Source organism: Ornithorhynchus anatinus, chromosome 1 (assembly GCF_004115215.2).
Source record: "Ornithorhynchus anatinus isolate Pmale09 chromosome 1, mOrnAna1.pri.v4, whole genome shotgun sequence".
Classification (NCBI taxonomy): Eukaryota; Metazoa; Chordata; class Mammalia; order Monotremata; family Ornithorhynchidae; genus Ornithorhynchus; species Ornithorhynchus anatinus.
The window spans coordinates 38,113,758-38,135,281 of record NC_041728.1 but is presented as its reverse complement, the minus strand read 5'-3'; the positions used below and the strand labels follow the sequence as shown (position 1 = coordinate 38,135,281).

The window sequence follows — 21,524 nt, the reverse complement described above, 5'->3', positions numbered from 1 at the left end:
GGGCGCGAGAGGGGGCGGGTTCAAAACCGGGCAACTTTATTGGTGGCGGGGGCGCGGACAGTGCACGCCTTCTGGGCCGGGCCCCGCCCCGGCGGCTTTATGAGGCGGCCGCCCGCCATCCGTCGCCATCCGCCTCCATCGGCCGCCATCCGCCCCCATCCGCCCCTTCCTCGGGCTCGCCGACGCCTCCTCCCCCTCCGATGGCCGTCCTTTTGGTCCTGGCCCTGGCCGCGGCCGCCCTGGCCGAGCCGCTGCGCTACAAGGACTGCGGTGAGTGCCCCGCCATCGGCCTCGCTCTGGAGGAGCGTGGGGGGCTGGGTTCTAATCCCGCCCCTGCTCTGCTGGGTGACCTTGGCGCTGTCATTTCCCTCCTCTGCGCGTCGGGGGGACGGGGACTGGGCCGATTCGATTAACGCGGATCTGCGACAGCGCTTAGCACAGTGCTTTGTGCGTGGTGAGTGCTGAACAACGTGCAGTAGTACTTATTGAGCGCCGGCTATGTGCAGAGCACTCGGCATGGACAGTTCGGCAACAGCTAGACCATCCCTGCCCGATCATTCATTCAGTAGTATTGATTGAGCGCTGACTCTGTGCGGAGCACTGTACTGAGCGCTTGGCATGGACAGTTCGGCAACAGCTAGACCATCCCTGCCCGATCATTCATTCAGTAGTATTTATTGAGCGCCGACTCTGTGCGGAGCACTGTACCGAGCGCTTGGCATGGACAGTTCGGCCACAGATGGACCATCCCTGCCCGATCATTCATTCAGTAGTATTGATTGAGCGCTACGTGCAGAGCCCTGTACTGAGCGCTTGGAATGGGCAGTTCGACAACAGACCATCCCTGCCCATTCACTCATTCGGTAGTATTTATTGAGCGCTGACTCTGTGCAGAGCACTGTGCCGAGCGCTCGGGATGGACAACTCGGCAACAGAGACAGTCCCTGCCCATTTATTCGGTAGTATCTATTGAGCGCTACGTGCAGAGCACTGTGCTGAGCGCTCGCAATGGACAGATGGGCAACAGATAGTGACCATCCCTGCCCAATTCATTCAGTAGTATCTACTGAGCGCTGACTCTGTGCAGAGCACTGTACTGAGCGCTCGCAATGGACAATTGGGCAACAGATAGTGACCATCCCTGCCCAATTCATTCAGTAGTATCTACTGAGCGCTGACTCTGTGCAGAGCACTGTACTGAGCGCTCGCAATGGACAATTGGGCAACAGATAGTGACCATCCCTGCCCAATTCATTCAGTAGTACCGAGTGAGCGCTGACTCTGTGCAGAGCACTGTGCTGAGCGCTCGGAATGGACAGTTCGACAACAGACAGAGACCGTCCCTGCCCGACGACGGGCTCGCGGTCTAATCCGGGGAGACGGACGGACCAAAACAAGACAACCTTTAATGGCGTTAAATAGAATCAAGGGATGGACGCCTCATTAACAAAATAAATGGGGTAATCGAAAATATATCCGAATGAGCTGGGGGGAAGGAGCGGAGGGAAAGCAGGGGACGAGCGCCGTCCTCATTATTATAAGCTCGGCCCCACCATACTTCTCCGTTCGGACCCTGAGCCCGTCATCGGGCAGGGACCGTCTCCATCGGTTGCCGGATTGTACACTCCGAGCGCTCGGTCCGGTGCTCTGCGCGTAGTAAGCGCTCCGTAAGTACCAGTGAATGTTTGCTGTGTGACCCTGTGTCACTTTCCTTCCCCGAGCCTCAGTTCCCTCCCCTGTGGACGCAGAATAACAATGCCGGTATTTTGGTAAGCGCCCACTCTGTGCAGAGCACCGTTCTAGGCGCTGGGGTAGACGCAGGCTCATCAGGTCGTCCCACGCGAGGCTCACAGTTAATCCCCATTTTACAGATGAGGGGGCTGAGGCACAGAGAGGTGGAGTGACTTGCCCACGGTCACACAGCTGACAAGGGGCGGGGGGGGGGGGATTCGAACCCACGACCTCGGACTCCCAAGCCCGGGCTGTTTCCACCGAGCCACGCCGCTTCTCTGAGTGTGCGGGGCGGCGGCGGCAGTGAAGCCTGACTGACCTGTATCTGCGCCAAGCGCCTAGGACAGCGCTTTGTCCCCATTCAGCCGTCCAGTCGCATTTCGGGAGCGCCGACGGCGTGCCGAGCGCTGTACCGAGCGCTCGGAGAGTACAGCTCGGCACAACAACGGGCGCACGGTCTGGCGGGGGGAGACAGACGACGAAACGAAGCAAGTGGACGGGCATCGGTGCCCGCCAAATGGAGACATCGAATTATAGATGTATATACACGTCATCAATAGAATGGAGTAATAAATAACGTAGGCGAGTGCCGCGGGGAGGGGAAGCGGGGAGAGCAGAGGGAGGGAGTCGGGGCGATGGGGAAGAGGGAAAGGGGGGGCTCAGTCTGGGAAGGCCCCCTGGAGGAGGCGCGCTCTCGGGAGGGCTTCGAGGCCGGGGAAGTGGGATATTTGGGCGGCTGTGAGGATTTCAGGCCAGACGTGGACCGGGGGCGGTCAACCCGATTTGCTTGTACCCCCCGCCCCGCAGCGCTCAGTACGGTATCTGGCGCCCAGTAGGTGCCTGATGATCATAATCAGGTTCCCCCCGGGGGCTCCCGGTCCAAGTGGGAGAGAGAATGGGGATGGAATCCCCATTTGGGAGGCGAGGGAACTGAGGCACGGTGAGGTGACTCGCCCAAGGTCACCCCGCGGACGGGGTGGTGGATTAGAGCAGCGGCGTGGCTCATCGGAGAGAGCCCGGGCTTGGGCGTCAGAGGCCGTGGGTTCGAATCCCGGCCCTGCCACCTGTCAGCCCTGTGACTTGGGGCAAGTCGCTTCACTTCTCAGTGCCTCGGTTCCCTCATCTGGAAAATGGGGGCGAAGACCGTGAGCCTCACGTGGGACGCCCCGATCACCCTGTATCTCCCCCGGCGCTTAGAACGGTGCTCTGCACACAGTAAGCGCTTAACGAATACCAACACTTTATTATTGTTAGAATCCAGGTCCGGGCTCTTCAGGCTACACGGGGAAAGCAGCGTGGCTCGGTGGAAAGAGCCCGGGCTTGGGAGTCCGAGGTCATGGGTTCGAATGCCGGCTCTGCCGCTTGGCAGCTGTGTGACCTTAGGCGAGTCACTTCACTTCTCTGTGCCTCAGTGACCTCACCTGTAAAGACGGTGAGCCTCACGTGGGACAACCTGTTTACCCCGTATCTAATAATAATAATAATAATAATGTTGGTATTTGTTAAGCGCTTACTATGTGCAGAGCACTGTTCTAAGCGCTGGGGTAGACACAGGGGAATCAGGTTGTCCCGCGTGGGGCTCACGGTCTTAATCCCCATTTTACAGATGAGGGAACTGAGGCACAGAGAAGTTAAGTGACTCGCCCACAGTCACACAGCTGACAAGTGGCAGAGCTGGGATATCTACCCCAGCGCTTAGAACAGTGCCCTGCACAGTGTGAGCGCTTAACAGATAGCGACGTTATTATCATTAACCTTATTACACCGCTCTCCCCCTCGGGGTCGGGGAAAAGTCGGGCTCTCGGTCTTCTCGGGGGGGGGGGGGGCCCCGCATCCTCGCTTAAGTCACCGCCTCTCCTGCTTCGACCTTTTCCACGGCCAGTTTCTCGAGCCTCCTCTCTCCGTCCCTTAGGCTCACGAAACATTTCCTGTCTGTTCAGGATATTCAAGAGGCCCTCCAAAAGTTTCCGAGCAGGCAAACAGACAAATCCATCCCGGCCGCAGCATCCCGGCCCCGGGGGTCGACGTTGAAACTGCCAGACGCGTTTGGCTCTGAGAGAGAGAGACGCGTTCCCCGCCCACGATGGCGCTTCGGGTCTGAGCGAGGGACGGCGTCCAACTCGATCGTACCGTATCTCCTCCCCCGGGGTGCTTAGTACAGCGCCCAGAGCAAGCGCTTAACGAACACGGTAATCCCCGGGGTGCCCGCTAAGCGCCGACTGTTCTCAGCGCTCCGGAGGATTGAAGCTCGTCAGGGTGGACGCGGTCCCCGCCCCATGTAGGGGTCCCAGTCGAGGAAGGACAGGTCTCGAGTCTCCATGTCACAGACGAGGAAACCGAGGCCCAGTGAGGCCACACGTGGGGCGAGTGGTGGAGCGGGGATTCGAACCCCGGGCCTCTGACTCCCAGGCCCGCGCCCCTTCCACTGAGCCACGCTGCTTCTCCGGGAGACGGCCCGTCCACGGAGCGTCCCGCCGACACCTGGCGTTAAAACGTGTTCGGGACGGAGCTCCGCCTCTTCCCGCCCGGACCCCGGCCTTCCCATCCCTGTAGAAAACACCACTCTCCTCCCTTGGTCAAGCCCGCGACCCTGGCCTCATCCTCCCCTCCTTCGCCCCGCCCCTTCATTCTGTCGCCGAATCCCGCCGGTTCCACCTTCAGGGCGTCCTCTCCTCTTCTGTCCGAACGGTCGGTCCTGCGTCAGCCTCCCGGCCCTCCCTCACCCTGCTGCCTGGAAGCGCTTAGAACAGTGCTCTGCCCGTAGTAAGCGCTTAACAAATGCCAACATCATTATTATTATTATTATGATGATTCTTTCTGGGGAAGATAAAAGAATTCAGGCCGCGTTGCCCCACCTCCGGTGGTCACCCACCTACCTCCGCCTCAAGCAGAAACTCCCCTGTATTTTTGTATCCGGTGGTGTTCGCTGAGCGCTCGCTACGTGCCGAGCGCCGTTCTGAGCGCTGGGGTAGACACGGGGGAGCCAGGTGGTCCCACGTGGGGCTCGCGGGCTTCATCCCCATTTTACAGATGAGGTGACCGAGGCACCGAGAAGTCAAGTGGGTCTTGGTCTGCTGCGGGACCTTGGGCGAGTGGCGTGACTTCGCTGGGCCGCGGCGACCTGGAACCCGATTGGCTCGTCTCCGCCCCAGCGTCGAGAGAAGCGGCGGGGCTCAGTGGAAAGAACACGGGCTTGGAGGTCGGGGTCATGGGTTCGAATCCCCGCCCTGCCCCTTGTCAGCTGTGTGGCTGTGGGCAGGTCACTTCGCTTCTGGGCCTCAGCTACCTCATCCGTAAAATGGGGGTGAAGACCGGGAGCCTCCCGTGGGACGACCTGACGACCCTCTATCTCCCCCAGCGCTCAGAAGCGCGCTCGGTGGAAAGAGCACGGGCTTTGGGGTCAGAGGTCGTGAGTTCAGATCCCGGCCCTGCCACCTGTCAGCCGTGTGACCGTGGGCGAGTCCCTTCACTTCTCCGCGCCTCGGTTCCCTCCTCTGTAAAATGGGGATGAAGCCCGCGAGCCCCACGCGGGACGACCCCATTCCCCTCTGTCTACCCCAAGCGCTTAGAACGGTGCTCTGCACATAGTGAGCGCGTAACGAATACCGACATTATTAGAACCGTGCTCTGCACGTGGTATAGCGCTTCGCGAACACCAACATCATCAGTAGTAGTACGGTGTCTGGCACTCAAGAAGTACCGCAATTATCCGTATTATTACCGTTAGCTCTAAAGCAGTGAATGCGCTCGCTCCCTCCTACTTCCGCTGTGTGAGTTGAGGCGAGTCACCTGACCTCTCCGTGCCTCAGTTGCCTCATCTGTAAAGATGGGGATGAAGACTGTGAGCCCCACGGGGGGCACCCTGATTACTCTGCATCTCCCCCAGCGCTCAGAGCAGTGCTTGGCGCGTAGTAAGCGCTTAAGGGGTAGCGACCTTATTATGATGAAGCGCTTGGGGAAAGTACACCACGGCACTAAGCGGTGACATCTCCCGCCCGCCAAGAGCTCACAGGACGAATCCCCGTTTTACAGGTGAGGGAACCCAGGTCCCCCAGCGGATTCGTGGCAGAGCCCGCATTTGAATCCGGGTCCTTGGGCCTCCCCGGCTCCGCCGGTTAGGTCGCGCTGCTTCACGGGGAGGGTCCCCTCGGACGGTGCTTTCTTTCTGCCGTCTCAGCCGCCGGCCTCGCAGCGTTCATAAAGGGAAGCGGCGGAGTTGCGTGGGCAGCGCGCGGGCCTGGAAGCCAGAGGATCCGGGTACCGATCCCGGCTCTGCCGCGCGACCTGGGACGAGTCGCTTGACTTGTCTGAGCCTCGGAGGGGTCCTCGACTGCACAAGGGGGATTCGCAACCCGTTCTCGCTCCTGCTTCGACTGCGAGCCCTTGCGGGACGGCAACCGGATCCGGTCCGACTTACCAACTTGTACCCGCCCCAGCGCGTAGAACGGTGCTCGACACATAATAAGGGCTTTACAGAGACCCTAAAAAAACAACACCCAGGCGCTGTCTAACCGGAATAGGATTTGGGAGGCTTGATGAGTTCGCTCTGCGGTCGCTTAATCCCTTTCATTTCAGCCCCCCCCCCCCGCCCCCCTTGCTTCATCCTCGAGGGTCAAGGGCTTTTTATGAATCACTTTTTATGAATCAGAAGGACCCGGGTTCTAGCTCGGGCCCCTCGAGAGGGCGGTTTCTGCGGAACGGAGGGGACGGAAGCCAGATCGGAGGGGGTCAAGGAGAGAAGTGGAGGAGGGGAATGTGAGACAGGAGGTGTAGGCAACTCAAGGGGTTTGGAGAGGACTGGTCGGAGGGGGGAGATGGGGGCGATGACCGGAGGGCGCCGCGGGGTCAGGGGAGGGTTTTGTAGGAGGGGGAGACGAGGCCGTGTTTGAAAGAAGCGGAGAGGAAGCCATCGGAGAGCGAACGGATGATGGCGGCTAGGGAGGGAGGAAGGGAGAGGGCAAGGGCTTTTCACACAAGTCCCCGTGTTGAAGACGGAGCCCCTCGTAGGGTGGTCTCTGTTGTTTTGGGGTCTTTGTCAAGCGCTTCCAATGTGCCAGGCGGCGGGGTAGACGCAGGATAATCAGGTGGGACGCAGTCCCCGCCCCACATGGGGCTCGCGGTCTTAATGGTCCGTCCGCAGAGGAGGGCACCGAGGCCCGGAGGCGCGAAGGGACGTGCCCCGGGTCACGCGGCAGACAAGTGGGGGAGTGAGGATTAGAACCCAGATCCTTCCGTCTGCCCAGGTCGGCGCTCCACCCAGTTGGCACGCAGGACGGGCTCGTGAGCCCTTAACGAATACCGGAATTATTATTTCTTATCAGCGTTCTCGACTTGGGCGGGGACTAGGGTCGAGTTAGGCAATGATGTTCGCAACCCCACCTTGGTTTTGCCGGCTGGCTTTCCCGACACCGGGCCTCTCTTTCCCACTCGTTCCAGTTTCTGAGGGGTGCTTGAAAACCCTTTAGCCTCCCTCTTCCTACCGGATCCAGCATCAAAGGGTGTTTGAGTTTCCCTCCGGGGGGGTCAGGGGTGGGGGATTTTTTTTAAAGGGGATTGAGCAAACCTCCCAAGTGTTGCAATACCGACCAGCTGGGACAACGGGATTTGCCCTAATCCCGGTGCAAATCCCGGAACCGCCCGATCCGCGACCCGAGAGTTTCTTTTTCCGTCTGGAGGTGGATTGCCACTTTTTTTTTCCCTCCCCTAATCCCTCGGCTCAGCGTTTGCTGATGGAGAATGGAAACTCTAATAAAGACGGCGTGGTCGCCGAAGCGTTCACTTCTGCCTTTTCGTTGTTCTTTCCCCGGCCACTTCCTCCGCGAGATGCACGTGATACGTGGCGCGTCTCCCTCCTGGCTCCAACCTTGAGCGAAGGAGCTGGAATTTGAGCCTCTGCCAGATTAAAATGAGGAGCGGGTGGGGAGAATCGTCAGATTGGCATTTGAGCACTTCCTACGGGCCGGGGTGGCTCCGAACAGCACGGGGGTCCCCGTTCCGCGGGGGGCTCGGACTCTTAAACCGCATTTTACAGATGAGGGGTTAACTGAGGCCCAGAGAAGGGGAGCGCCTCGCCCGGGGTCCCACAGCAGACAGGTGGCTGAGCTGGGATTCGAAGCCGGGTCTCCCGTCCACCAGGGCACACGGCTCCTCGGTCTGCAAACGAGCAGGAGCCAGGTTCGGGTGGGTGGGCGGTTTCGACGGAGAAGGCGGGGTCCATCTCCCTTTCTTTGTCCCCCACCTGCCTCGGACGGTTTCTGCCTGCGGGTCAACTCTGACTGCAAATGCCCGTCCTTTAAAGCCCCTGGACTTGGGCTGTTCTGACGCACCGCTTTCAAACGGGGCCTTAAAGGTCACCCGAGGCGGAGAGGGAGTGGTCGGGCTCGGATCCAGGCCGTCCGTCGGACGTCGGACCGCGGCGGCCAGCAGGCGCCGACCCGGACTGGATGCCGCCGAGCCGGCTGTCCGGGGTCGGAACGGGGTGGCCTGACCGCCCGGATCTCCGGTCGGGTCAGAGCTACGTTCCCTTGAGAGCAGAGGTCCGCGCCAAAGCGGCGGCGGCGGACTCCGTGGAGCCCACGTCCCTGCACCGCCTCGTGCCAAAGGCGAAAACCGGCTGAGAGAAACAGGCGGCCACGCAGCCGTTTCCCTCGAGTCCTGACCCCCTCCCGCCTGCCCTGAGGGTCTTTCGGTACATGTATCGTCTGTAATCTCTTCGGAGTGACGTCTGTGTCTCCCCCTCTAGACCGTAAGCTCGTTGTGGGTAGGGAATGTTCCGCGTGGTATTGTTCTCACGCCCTCGCCCAAGCGCGTAGGACAGTGCTCTGCACACAGTGAGCGCGCAACAGATACAGGCTGCCGGGGGCGTCCCAGAAATGTATCACTGACCACTGGGGCACACAGCAGCTCCAGGGAATCTTCCAGGATCAATCCCCGGCCGCTTTCCGATCTCAAGCTGAGAAGCCACGCGGCCCGGCGGGTGGAGCCCGGGCCCGGGAGTCGGGAGGACCTGAGCCCTCGGCCCGGCTCTGCCGCTTGTCTGCCGGGTGACCTGTGTCGTGCTGCACTTTTCCGGGCCTCGGTTACTTTAACCGTGAAATGGGGATTAGGACCCCGAGCCCCACGCGGGACGGTCTGCGTCCAACCCGGGTTCGTTTGCATCCACCACCCCGGCGCTTAATACGATGCCCGGTGCGTAGTAAGTGCTTAACGAAATGCCACAGTTTTTATCTGCTTCCCGCCAGACAAATGAGCCCCGGGCATTTTTTTATATTTTGGTAAACGGAAAACTGCCTCTTTTAAAAGGGTGGCCAAGCAAGTGAGCTTCAAGGACCAACAAGATGTTAGGGACTTGATTTGACCCAGTTGGAGCACTCATTTGGAAACCGAAACCTCACTCCCCCTCTTGCCCAAAAAACGTGCCCTTCTCCCTTTTATTTGTTTTTTTTAACGGTATTTGTTAAGCAGTTACCACGAGCCAGGCCCTGGGGCTGATCCAGTTGGACACCATCCCCGTCGCACCCGGGGCTCAGGGTCTCAATCCCCACTTTTCGGATGAGGGAACCGAGGCACGGAGACGTGAGGTGACTCGCCCGAGGTCACAGGGCCGACAGGTGACCTTCGGACTCCCGGGCCCCGGCCTCTCTCCCCCGGGCCACGCTGCTTCTCCCTTCTCATCGCTAGCGTCCTCAGCCTGGTCTCCTTCCCCCAGCCCCAACGGGCAGATCAGTCCGGGACATCACGGGGTTCTTAACCGCGGTTGGGAGAAGCAAGCGACTCAGCTGATCTTCTTTGGCCCTTTGAGGAACGCGTCAGAGTCGGGGCTTCCTCCTCGTTGGAGCCGTGACCTTCAGCCGGAGGCGGACGCCACCCACGCCTCCGCCTCGCCCTGAGCTAAAGGCCGTCGAAGCCGAAAACCTTCTACGTCACCCCGACTCCTTCCCGTTCTTCATCCCCCCGCCCCGCAGCCCCACGGCACTCTCGTCCACGTCTCTACTGTATTTACGCTGCTGTCTGTCTTCCCCTCTGGACCGTAAGCTCGTGGCGGGCGGGGAATGTCTGCTTGTTGTTGTATTGTACTCTCCCAACCGCCAACCACGGTGCTCTGCACGCAGAAAGCGCTCGATCCGCGCTACCGAATGGAGGATGCTTCTCCGGAGGCAGTGTGGCCTAGTGGAAAGGGCGGGGGCCTAGGAATCGTGCGTTCAATAGTGTTGATTGAGCGCTGGCTATGTGCAGAGCACTGCGCTAAGCGCTTGGAATGGACCATTCGGCAACAGATAGGGGCCGCCCCTGCCCGATGACGGGCTCGCGGTCTGATCGGGGAAGACGGACAAAAACAAGCCAACCTAATCACGATGAAGAGAATCGAGGGGCTGGGCACCTCATGAACCAAATAAATAGGGTAATAAAATAGATACGGATGAGCGCGGCGCTGAGGGCCCGGGTTCGGATCCCAGCCTGCCCCGTCGGCCGGGTGACCTCGGGCGAGTCCCTCGTCCCTGCCTCGGCTCCCTCGTCCGCTTAGACCGTGCGACCCGATTTGTCTCGTGTCTACCCCAGTGCTGAATTCGATGCCTGACACGCTGTAAGCGCTTAACAGATGCTGTCATTACCCTCCTGGATCTGCTTGGGCAGGTCACTTCACTTTTCTGGGCCTCCGTTTCCTCAGTAAAATAGGATTCGGTCCCCGTTCTCCCTCCTTCGTAGACTGAGCCGCCCGTGGGACGGGGCCTCCGTCCATCCCGATGAACCCGGGTCGACCCCAGCGCGTAGAACAGGCCTAGGCGCTTATCGAATGCCACGGTTATTTATCATCTTTGTCATCGTTGCCATTAAGCCAGCCGTTAGCTTCCTTGCAAAGCCTTCCTGCTGCCACGCTGCGGTGCGGTGGGAAGAGCCCTGCTCCGGGAGTCGGGAGAGCCGGGTTCCGATCCCGGCCCCCCCCCGCCGGGGCCCAGCCGTCGGGGTCCGGGGATGGGGTGAGGTGGACGGGCCTCGCGGGAATCTTAAAAACTAGCTGGCGAGGCCGGACGACGGGGCCCGGGGTGACTCCCTGAGGCTCCCCTCTCCCCCCCCCCCCCAACGAGCCATCCGCCTAGGCCACAGAGCTGAGGGGATTCCAGCGGAGATCCAGTCAGCGGCTTCCTTGCTTTTCGGTCGGTCGGTCATATCATCGAGTGCTTACTCTGCGCCGGGCGCTGTGCTAGGCCCCGGGGAGGGTGCAATACGATATGACAGACCCATTCCCTGCCCACAGCGAGCCTACCGTCCAGAGGAGGAGACAGACGTGAATATGAATAAGTGACAAATCTGGACCCGTGCGGGGCGGGCGGGGGGGTGAGTAAAGGGAGCGAGTCAGGGTGACGCAGAGGGGAGTGGGAGAAGAGGAAAGGGGGGCTTGGTCTGGGAGGGCCTCCCGGAGGAGACGAGCCCTCCGATAAGGCTTCGAAGGGAGGGAGAGTCACGGTCCGTCGGGTGTGAGGAGGGAGGGCGGTCCGGGCCGGAGGCGGGACGCGGGCGAGAGGTCGGGTGACGGCGAGACGGAGCGCCCGGGAGAAGGTTGGCGTCAGAGGAGCGGGGATGGGGAACCTGCCGTCTGTCTGGGGGCGTCACTCCGCTCCGCGAAGCCCCGGACAGCGGGTCGGGTCGGCCTCCGGGCCCGTCGCCCCGTGAACCTCACGCCCGGGCTGGGGCCGCCTCTCATTCTCGGCCCTCACGCTTCCTCTCCAGGCTCCACCGTGGGGACGGTGATGGAGGTGAACGTGAGTCCCTGCCCCACGCAGCCCTGCCAGCTCCACAGAGGGGAGTCCTACAGCGTCAACGTCACCTTCACCAGCGGTAAGCGACGCCCCGGGGACCCCCGAGCCGGCTCGGAGAAGGGGGGGGGGGCTCCCCACCGAGCCGGCTCTTTGTCGGGACCTGGGGACTTCCAGCCCCGTGGAGGATGGGCCCGCCTAGACGTGGGTAGCGCCTCTCAGCCGGTAGGACCGACACCCCGGGACGGTTTGTTGTTGTTTCCTGACGGTATCCGTTAAGCGCTCACTACGTGCCGAGCACCGTTCTCGGCACTGGGGTAGACACAGGTCAATCAGGTTGGACACGGTCCCCGTCCCCCACGTAGTAATCGGGCGCGGCGTCTGCTGAGCGCTCACGATCGAAGCGCTGGGGCGGATACGGGATAATTGGGCGGGCCGCGGTCCCCGTCCCGCGTGAGGCCCACGGTCTTCGTGCCCGCTTCACGGGCGAGGGGACCGAGGCCCAGAGAGGCGACGTGACTTGCCCCGGATCGCCCGGCAGACACGCGTCAGAGCCGGAACGATGAGAACCCGGGGCCTCCCGACTCCCAGACCCCGGGACGGGGACCGCGTCCTACCCGGTCAGCTTGTATCCGCCCCAGCGTTGGGTCCGGGGCCTCGTTTAACGAATACCTCAGTTCCTTCAATAACAACGTTGGTATTTGTATCTGCCGAGCGCTCACTCGGTGCCGAGCGCCGTCCCGAGCGCCGGGGTAGACACAGGGGAATCGGGTCGTCCCGCGTGGGGCTCCCGGTCTTCATCCCCCTTTTACAGATGAGGGAACCGAGGCCCGGAGAAGTGAAGCGACTCGCCCACGGTCACACGGCCGACGGGTGGCGGAGCCGGGATTCGCACTCACGAGCCCTGCCTCCGAAGCCCGTGCTCTTTCCACTGAGCCACGCCGCTTCGTTCGTTGGGAGGTATTTCCCCAGCACTTACTGTGCGCGGAGCACTGTACCGAGCACTCGGGAGAGTCCAACAGAATGATAGACACGTTCCCCTCCCACCGTGAGCCTACGGTCACCTGTCGTCACCCTGGGAAGCGATACGGCGTAGCGGCTAGGGCCCGGGCCTGAGAATCAGAAGGTCGCGGGTTCTAATCCCACCTCTGCCACTTAATAATAATGTTGGTATCCGTTAAGCGCTTACTCTGTGCCGAGCACCGTCCCGAGCGCCGGGGTAGACACAGGGGAATCGGGTCGTCCCGCGTGGGGCTCCCGGTCTTCAGCCCCATTTTACAGATGAGGGAACCGAGGCCCGGAGAAGTGAAGCGACTCGCCCACGGTCGCACGGCCGACGGGTGGCGGAGCCGGGATTCGAACTCACGAGCCCTTGCTCTTTCCACTGAGCCACGCTGCTTCTCAAGTGGCACTTGTCTGCCACTTGGACTTCTCGGGGCCTCAGTGGCCTCATCTGTGGCGTGGGGACCGAGACCGAGCCCCACGCGGGACAGGGCCCGGGTCCAACCCGATCTCCCCCGCCCCGGCGCTCGAGTACGGTGCCTGGCGCGTAGAAAGCGCTCGACGGACAGCGGAATGACGATCCTTCTGGCCGACCCCCGCTACAGACACCCAGTCGCAGAACAGCACGGCGTTGGTTCACGGCCTGGTGCTTGGCGTCCTGGTGCCCTTCCCCATCCCCGAGCCCGACGGTTGTAAGAGCGGCATCGCCTGCCCCATCGAGAAGAGCAAAACCTACAGCTACTTGAACAAGCTGCCGGTCAAGAGCGAATATCCCAGTGTGAGTGTGCTCCGGGGCCCCGCGGGGGGGGGAGCTCTGTAGGCGGGAGGGTGAGGGAAGAGGCCTGAACCCCGGGGGCAGATAATAATAAGAGTAATAAGAATAATCAAAAAGTAAGCGTCCAGCACTGTTCCAAGCCCCGGGGCGACGAGAGCGATGATGATGATGATGATGATGATGATGGTGTTTAAGTGCTTGCTGTGTGCCAGGCACCGAGGCAGATACGAGACAGTCGGGTCGGACGCAGTCCCTGTCCCACGTGGGGCTCACGGTCTTAGTCCCCATTTTCCAGATGAGGGAAGCGAGGCCCGGCGAACAGTAATAAGCCCGGTGACGGTATCCGTTAAGCGCTTACTCCGGGCTGAGCGCTGGGCGGGCGGGGGGGGGGGGAGACCGAAGGCGACCGGGTTGTCCCACGTGGGGCGCTGGGTCCGAATCCCCGTTTTACAGCCGAGGGAACCGAGGGCCAGAGAGGCGACTCGCCCAGCGTCTCACAGCGGTCAGCCGGCGGGGCCGGGATCAGGAGCCGTCACCTTCCCACTCCCGGGCCCGGGCTCCGGCCACTAGGCCACGCTGTATCTCTGCAAGCTAATCAGGTGGGACAGCGTCCCTCTCCCCCAGGGGCTTCCCAGTCTAGGTAGGAGGGAGGGACGGCTAGGGAGAGGAGGGAACCGAGGCACGGGAAGTGCCTGGCTCTTTCGGCCCTTCCCTCTCCATCCTCGGTGCTCCCGCGTTGATCCGGTCACTTCTCATCATCCCACCTTGGCGAATTCCAGCCTTGCAGCCTCCTGTCTCGCCTCGCTCTAGTCCAGACTTCACGCCGCTGCCCGGATCGTTTTCCGGCAGCCGGATTCAGGCCACGTCTCCCCACTCCCCGAGAGCCTCCGGGGGCGGCCCACCCGCCTCCACATCCAACAGAAACTCCTCTTTCTGGTTTAATTGGCTTTAAAACACTCACATCACCTTGCCCCCTCCTCTCTCACCTCTGCTACGCTCTAGAGGAGCGGCGGGGCTCGGTGGAAAGAGCCCGGGCTTGGGGGCCGGCGGTCACGGGTCCGAATGGCGGCTCCGCCGCTCGTCAGCTGTGTGACCGCGGGCGAGCCGCCTCACTTGTCCGGGCCTCGGTTCCCTCGTCCGTAAGACGGGGTTTAACTGTGAGCCTCGGGTGGGACGACCCGATGGCCCTGTCTCTCCCCCGGCGCTTAGAACGGTGCCCGGCCCACGGTAAGCGCCTGACAGATGCCGACATTCTCATCACTTTCAACCCTCCAAGTGCCCACCTTCTCCCTGGACCTCGTTCTCGTCCATCTCCCTCTCGCCCGCATCCTGCCTCCGGCCTGGAATTTGCCTCGTCCTCTTATCCCTACCCTCTCCCCGGCCCTTCCCGCAAGCCCCTCTCCTCCAGGAGGGCTTCCCTGACCGAGCCCCCTTTTTTCTCCTCCCACTCCCTTCGGCGTCACCCTTGTTACCCGCCCACCGGCCCCCCAGCCCCCAGCGTTTACATCCATATCGGTAATTTCTTCATCTGGATATCAGTGGCCGCCTCCCCCTCCCTGTCCTATCCCGTGGTCTCCCCGGGCGGGCGGGCCCGGGGCTTTTCCGGGGTGAATAAATGGGGGAGGATGAAGGATTAACGATCACCACCTTGGGCCTCACCAGGGCTAATGGCGCCCTGCGGCTAGTCCTCTCCGGTGTCCTTTCGACCACCCCCCGGCCCTGAGGCCGAGGAGGAGGATAAAGGGAAAAACCGACGAGACCTTTCCTCCCTGGAATACAATACCCTCTCCCCTCCCCCTGCCCTCCCACTACGCTTTTCCCCAACCCTAAGGAACGAGGCGTCGCACCGCACGGGTCCAGGAAGAGTGGAGAGTCGCGGGAGACTCTCTCTCGTGGTTAAGCGTTAATTGGTGATTCAGTAATTAATTAATTAAGGGCTAATCTGGGAGGGTTTCACGACGGGGACCGTGTCCCACCTCATCAGCTTGCGTTCACCCCGGCACCGGCCCGGGGTAAGCGCTCAACCGAGACGACCGTTACGGGCCGAGGCCGAGAACGTTCGTTCGGCAGTATTTACCGAGCGCTCGGAATGGCCAGATCGGCCACAGATGGGGACAATCCCCGCCCGTCGACGGGCTCCCAGTCTGATCGGGGGCGACAGACGAAAACATGACCACTTCGTAGCCGAGCTAAATGAAAACGAGATGTCGTAACAGGGAGGTAAGTGGTACGCGTGATTCCTAATGACACGGAAAACGGAAGACTGGGGTGTTTGTCGTCACCATCAGTGGAGGTGGGGCGCACGGTTCTGACGCCTCAACCGCGGTCGTTCCCTCGGGTATTGGCCCCGGGGGTACGGTGACTTTCTTCTCATCGTTATCGAAAGGCATTCGTTTAAATAATACGTTGAGAGAGGGGCCCGGGCAGGGAGGGGGACGAGGGACGCGAAGGGCCCTGAAAGCCACGGCGCGGTCTCGGTCTCCCGCCGAGAGGACGTCGCCCCGTCGGTCGGGCCCTCGTGGGGTGGGAGAGGCCCGTCCGCCCCTCTGTCAGGGGGACGGGCCCCCCGGGCCCCCGAGGACGAGGACCCGCGTCCGGCCGGTTTCGAAGGCCGAAGTGGCTCCGGACGAGGGCCGGGAAACTACCTGGGTCTCTCCCCCCCGCCCGGCCCTCCCGCCGCCCCGTGACTCCCTCCACTCCGACCCTCCCCGGCCTCGTGCACGCCTCCCGCCCTTCCCCGGTCTCCCTCCCTCCCCCGCCTGTCCCCGGATTCCCCGGGGAACCGAGCCGATCCGCCGCCCGGCGGTCCCGGGTCCCCCGGCTCGAGCCCGGAGCGGGCCGGCCGCGGGACGCCCTCCCTCCCCGCCTGCTGACGGTAACGCTGATGATTTGCGAGGCGCTTGCCGTGTGCAGAGCGCCGTTCTGAACGCTGGGGCGGACCCGGGGTCGCGGGGGGGGCGGGGGGGGGGGTCCCCCACGTGAGGCCCCCGGTCTTCATCCCCATTTTACGGATGAGGGAACCGAGGCACGGAGAAGTCAAGCGACCCGTCTGACGGACGGTGACCCCCCCCTCCCCCGGAGCCTCGTCGAGGGCCCGTCTCCTCCTAGAGAGAGGCCTTCCCCGACTTCATCGGCCCCCCCGCGGAATCCCCAACCTCCCGTCTCTCCCCGCTCCGGTCGGGAACACCGTTCCGAAGAGCTGACGGGTCCCCAGCTCCCCGCTCCTCGGCCGCCCGCGGTGGCCGCAGGGAACTCCTCGCCGTCGGCTCTCCCCCTCCCACCTCACCTCGCCAAGCTCCCGTTACGACCCAGCCTGCCTGGCCTGGCGGGTCGAGCCCGGGCCCGGGAGTCGGAGGGTCACGGGTTCCGATCCCGGCTCCGCCGCTCGTCCGCCGGGTGGCCCCGGGCGAGGCGCTTCGCTTCTCCGGGCCTCGGGTCCCCCGGCGGGAGAACGGGGGCGAGGACCGCGACGGAAATGGGGGTGAACCCGATTTGCGTCTGTCGGCCCCAGCGCCCGGTACGGGGTCCGGCCCGTAGCGCGTAACGGAGAGCCCGGCCGTTGCGGTTACCGCCGTCTCGCTTATCCCCTCTCCTCCCCCTCCTCAGGCAACCGACCACCCTCTCCCCGTATTTAAAACCCTGCTAGAATCGCAGCTCCTCCCAGAAGCCTTCCCTAACGGATCCTTGGGGTCTCCGCCCCGCCCTCCCCTCCGTGCTAGCCTACACCCCCCGCGCTCTGACCCTGCCCACGGCGCTCGCGTCCTGGGAGTCGGCCGGACCCGGGTCCTGATGCCGCCTGGGCCGCGCGGCTGCTCGGTGACCTGAGGCGAGCCGCTTCGCTTCTCTGTGCCCCGCTCACCTCACCCGGAGAATGGCGCTCAAGACCGTGAGCCCCGTGGGGGACGGGGACTGGGTCCGACCCGGGTCGACCTCAGCGCTCGGCACAGGGTAAGTGCTAGACGAGTACCGTGACTGCTAGCGGCTCGGGAGGTGAACCTGGCTGATACCCCCTGGGTGTGGAGGTGGCGTTTGCCGCGGAGTCCGATCAGTCGATCGTACTTACTGAGCGCTCGCCGCGCGCGGGGCGCTGCGCCGACTGCCCGAGAGACTACGACGCGGCAGTAGAACGGGCACGTTCCCCGCCCACGACGAGCCGACGGTCCGAGGAGACCTTCTACGCCGAAACCCTTCCCGCCACGGCCCTCTCGGGCCGCCCGCGTCCTCGTGGGCGGAGCCCGGGCCCGGGAGTCGGAAGGCACCGGGGTTCTAATCCTGTCTCCGCCCCCTCGTCTCCTGTGTGACCTCGGGCAAGTCACCTCGCCTCTCTGGGCCTCAGCGACCGACCGCGGCGGCGCAGTGGGGGTGAAGAGCGTGAGCCCCACGGGGGACGGGGACCGCCGTCCAACCTCATTAGCCCGTATCTACCCCGGGGCTTGTGAGCGCTTAACGGATACCGAAAGGACGGACACAAAAGAGAAGTCTTTGCGACCGGCGCCGACGACGGCGGGCCGCCGTCCCCACCCCCGGAGCCCACCCCGGGGCGGGAAGGAAATGGAAGAAACACTGTCTCGGGGGCCGCGGGCGTATTCCGCCCGAGGCGCGGCGGCCGGTCTCGGTCGGTCGTATTCATCGGGCGCTCGCCGGGGGCGCGTCCCATGTAACCGAACCCGTCGGCCGCCCGCAACGAGCGGACGGTCTGGTGGAGTGGGTCCCGGAGCGGGCCGGCCCACCGTCTTCGGGGGGGCCAGCGGCCAGTCCCCAGTCCCGGAGAGAGCCTCCCCAACGGGGCCGACGAGGCCCGCGGAATCCATCCGTCGGCGGTATCCATTGAGCGCTTACTCCCTGCAGAGCGGTGCGTTAGGCGCTCGGGAGCGTGGAGGACGACGGACGTGGCCGACGTTCCCCGCCCGTAGCGAACCCGTACCGTTCAACTGTAGGGTCTAGGCCCTGCACGCGGTGAGCGCTCAATAGATACGATCGAGGGGAGGAAGGAATGAGCTTACAGGCCGGCGGTGGGGGGAAAGACCCGGCTTAGGAATCTAGCCCTCCACCTCCCTCCGTTGTCTTCCCTCCCTTTCCCCTTGCCGACGGCTCGGTCGGTGGCTTAGACGAGAAAATGAAGGTGGAGTTGGGGGTGGGATGGAGGAGGGGGCAACTGCCCAAGTCCGGAGGGGGAGGAATGGGCAGGAAATCCCCCTCCGGACTGTCCGCTCTCTGTGGGCGGGGAATAGGTCCGTTGCCCCCGTCATCCGGTGTTCGGTTAGCGCTCGCTAAATAGGATGGACTTGGGAAGGACCGCGTGCGCGTCCTTCCCGTTCGGAGACGCCCAGTACGTCCCCCGTAAGCGCGCGCCGCGCCGCGCGCTCGGGAACAGACGCTTCCCTCACCCGCGGCGAGCTTGCGGAGCGAGGGGCCCTGACCCTCGGCGGCCCGTCCTCATCTCCCCCCTTCTCCTTCTCTCCTTTCTGCAGATTAAGTTGGTCGTGCAGTGGGAACTGGCGGATGACAAGAAGAATCGTCTCTTCTGCTGGCAGATCCCAGTGCAGATCACCAGCTAGAGAGCCGGGCGGGGACGGGGGCGGGGGGAGACGCCGGCCCGGTGCCCAACGGGAACAAGGGGATCGCCGCGTTTTCCGCTCTCTGCCCCGACGGCCCCCCCCCCCCCCGAGCGCCCGGAATCCGGTTGCCCGGCGGGCCGGTCGGGAGCCGCGCCGGCCGGACTCCCGTCCCCGAGAGAGGCCGGGTGTCTCTCGCCCCGGTTCTCGGCAGTCGGGATGCGGGGGCTTTGAGGCGGGCGATAAGACTTCCCCCTCCCCCCCCCCCCCCCCGGCACCTCTGGCCGCCCTCAAGAGGGTTCCCCGTTCCGGGTGGATTTCCTCGCTCGCTCCCCCACCTCGGGAGAGTAAATCCTCTCCCCCGTTAAGTGCCTGGCGGTGAGCTCCTTAACCTCCCCTGGCTCCGTCTTGCTTTCCGGCATCCCCCTCGGCGATAACCCGCTCCCCGCGACGCCGGTCACCGGGGAGCTTTCTTGGGGCGCCTTCCCCGGGAGGCGGTTCGTACCCCCGCGGAGCCGGAGTCGCCTCCCGGCCCGGGTCGGTTTCCCGCGACCCGCGGTGGCCCGTTCTTTTTGTAACCTCGGTACGCTGGCTTCTCTGGTTTTTTTTTTTTTTTTACAAACCCGGAAATTCTCCTTTTAATAAAGTCTTAGAAATCCTCCCCTCTGTGCCGGGCTTTCATCGGGTGCGGCCCCCAGGCTAACTAGGACCCTCTGGGTCCCATTATTTCTGCTCTCTAAACCGTCAAGCTCGACGGGAGCGGGGCGTGGGTCCGTCCGGCGTTCCGGCGTGCCCTCCCAGGCGCTGGGTACGGTCCTCCGCCCGCCGCACGCGCTCGATAGGTGATGCGATCGAGGGAACGGGTCGGGTGCCGGGGGTAGATCCCGATCGGGCCGGCCCCGGTCCGTGTCCCACGTGGGGCTCCCGGTCCTCAACCCCCCATTTCACAGATGAGGGAACCGGGGAACGTCGAGCCGGTCGACGGTATCGCGGGCTTGCTACGCGCGGAGCGCCGGGCCGGGCGCTCGGGAGAGCCCGAGTGGAGAAGCAGCGTGGCTCCGTGGAAAGAGCCCGGGCTTGGGAGTCGGAGGTCACGGGTTCGAATTCCGGCCCCGCCGCTCGTCGGCCGTGCGACCGCGGGCGAGTCCCTTCACTTCTCGGCGCCGCGGTTTCCCTCCTCGGTAAAATGGGGATTAACTGGGAGCCTCACGTGGGACCATCTGATCCCCCTGCGTCTACCCCAGCGCTTAGAACGGTGCTCTGCACATGGCAAGCGCTGAACAAATGCCAACGTTACCGTTATTATTATTATTATTATTATTATTATTCCGATAGAACGAAAGCAGCAGATGCGTTCCCTGCCCGTAACAAGCTTGCAGTCCAGAGGAGGAGACGGACACGGGCCGGGCACCGTTCCGAGAACGCGAACCCCGTCTTGCGTCCACCCCCTTGCCCGGGAGGAGGGGGAGAACGGAGAAGTTGAATAATAACGTTGGTATTTGTTCAGCGCTTACTACGTGCCGAGCACCGTTCTCCCACGTGCAGGGGAGTGGAGTTGTCCCCCGTGAGGCCGACGGTTAATCCCCACTTTACAGATGAGGGAACCGAGGCCCGGAGAAGTGAAGTGACTCGCCCACGGTCGCACGGCCGGCGAGCGGCGGGGCCGGGAGTCGAACCCGTGACCTCCGACTCCGAAGCCCGGGCTCTTTCCAACGAGCCACGCTGCTTCCCGAGGTCCCACGGTGGGGGGGATCGGAACCCAGGGCCTCTGACCCCCGCCCCGTCCACTAGGCCACACTTCTCGGCGTTGCCAAGGGGCGGCCCGGGGGATCACGGGATTCCGCCTCCCTCGAAACCTCCGACGGGCCGTCGGTCCCCCCGCCCGCCGTCGGACGGAAGCTCCTGGCTTTGACCCCGAGGGCGAAACGGCCCCGGGGCCTGGGGTTCGAATGCCGCTCGCCTGCCGCGCGGACCTCGGACGGGTCGCCCGGCTTCCCTGGGCCTCGGTCCCCTCCTCCGTCAGACGGGGATCGAGCCCCGCGTGGGACGGCGACCGCGTCCGACTCCGTGGGCCGCCTAGTGGGGTGCCCGGCCCCCGCGGCGGGCGCTTCGTAGATGCCCCCGTCATTATCCGACCAGCACGGCGCCCGGCACGTGGTGGGCGCTTAACCACCGCAACGCGAAGAAGGCCCGGAGCCAATCCTGGCGCGGACGCTCATTCGACGCGGGGGCGGGAGCGGAAAGAGCCCGGGCTTGGGGGTCAGAGGACGTGGGTTCTAATCGCGCGACCCGGGGCGAGCCACTCGCCCTCCGCGGGCCTCGGCCACCTCACCTGGGAAAGGGCGATTGAGACTGTGGGCCCCGGCGCTCGGAACGGGCGCCTGGCGCATACGGTTATTCTCAGTATCGTCGTGATTATTTGATTATTATTCGGACTAGGCAAGACGCTCGGTGGCACCCCGAGGGGTCGGCGTCAGACCAGGAGTGGGGCTCGAAGCTCGAGCGATTTAAGAGATTCGCCACCGGCCGAGGTTTGCGGGTGCCCCGAAACCCTCGTCCCCGCGGCTCCCGGCCCGCGGCCTCACCTGATCCGGTGGCTCCGTCGGCCTGCGGCGTTCACCCGCCTGCCCTATCCATAGTGGAGGAGCGGCGCGGCTCGGCGGAAAGCGCCCGGGGGTCGGGGGTCGGTCGGGGGTTCGAATCCCG

The 21,524-nt window shown here is 63.5% G+C and overlaps 1 protein-coding gene across 1 annotated transcript; it reads left to right on the top strand.

Moving 5' to 3' along the window:
• Positions 1-58: 58 nt before the first annotated feature.
• Positions 59-19,480, top strand: NPC2 (NPC intracellular cholesterol transporter 2). Its single transcript, XM_029064510.2, has 4 exons — positions 59-270; positions 11,461-11,568; positions 13,094-13,266; positions 18,735-19,480. Exons 1-4 carry the CDS (start codon positions 201-203, stop codon positions 18,819-18,821), a joined length of 438 nt encoding a protein of 145 aa, XP_028920343.1. The 5' UTR covers positions 59-200; the 3' UTR covers positions 18,822-19,480.
• Positions 19,481-21,524: the final 2,044 nt, after the last annotated feature.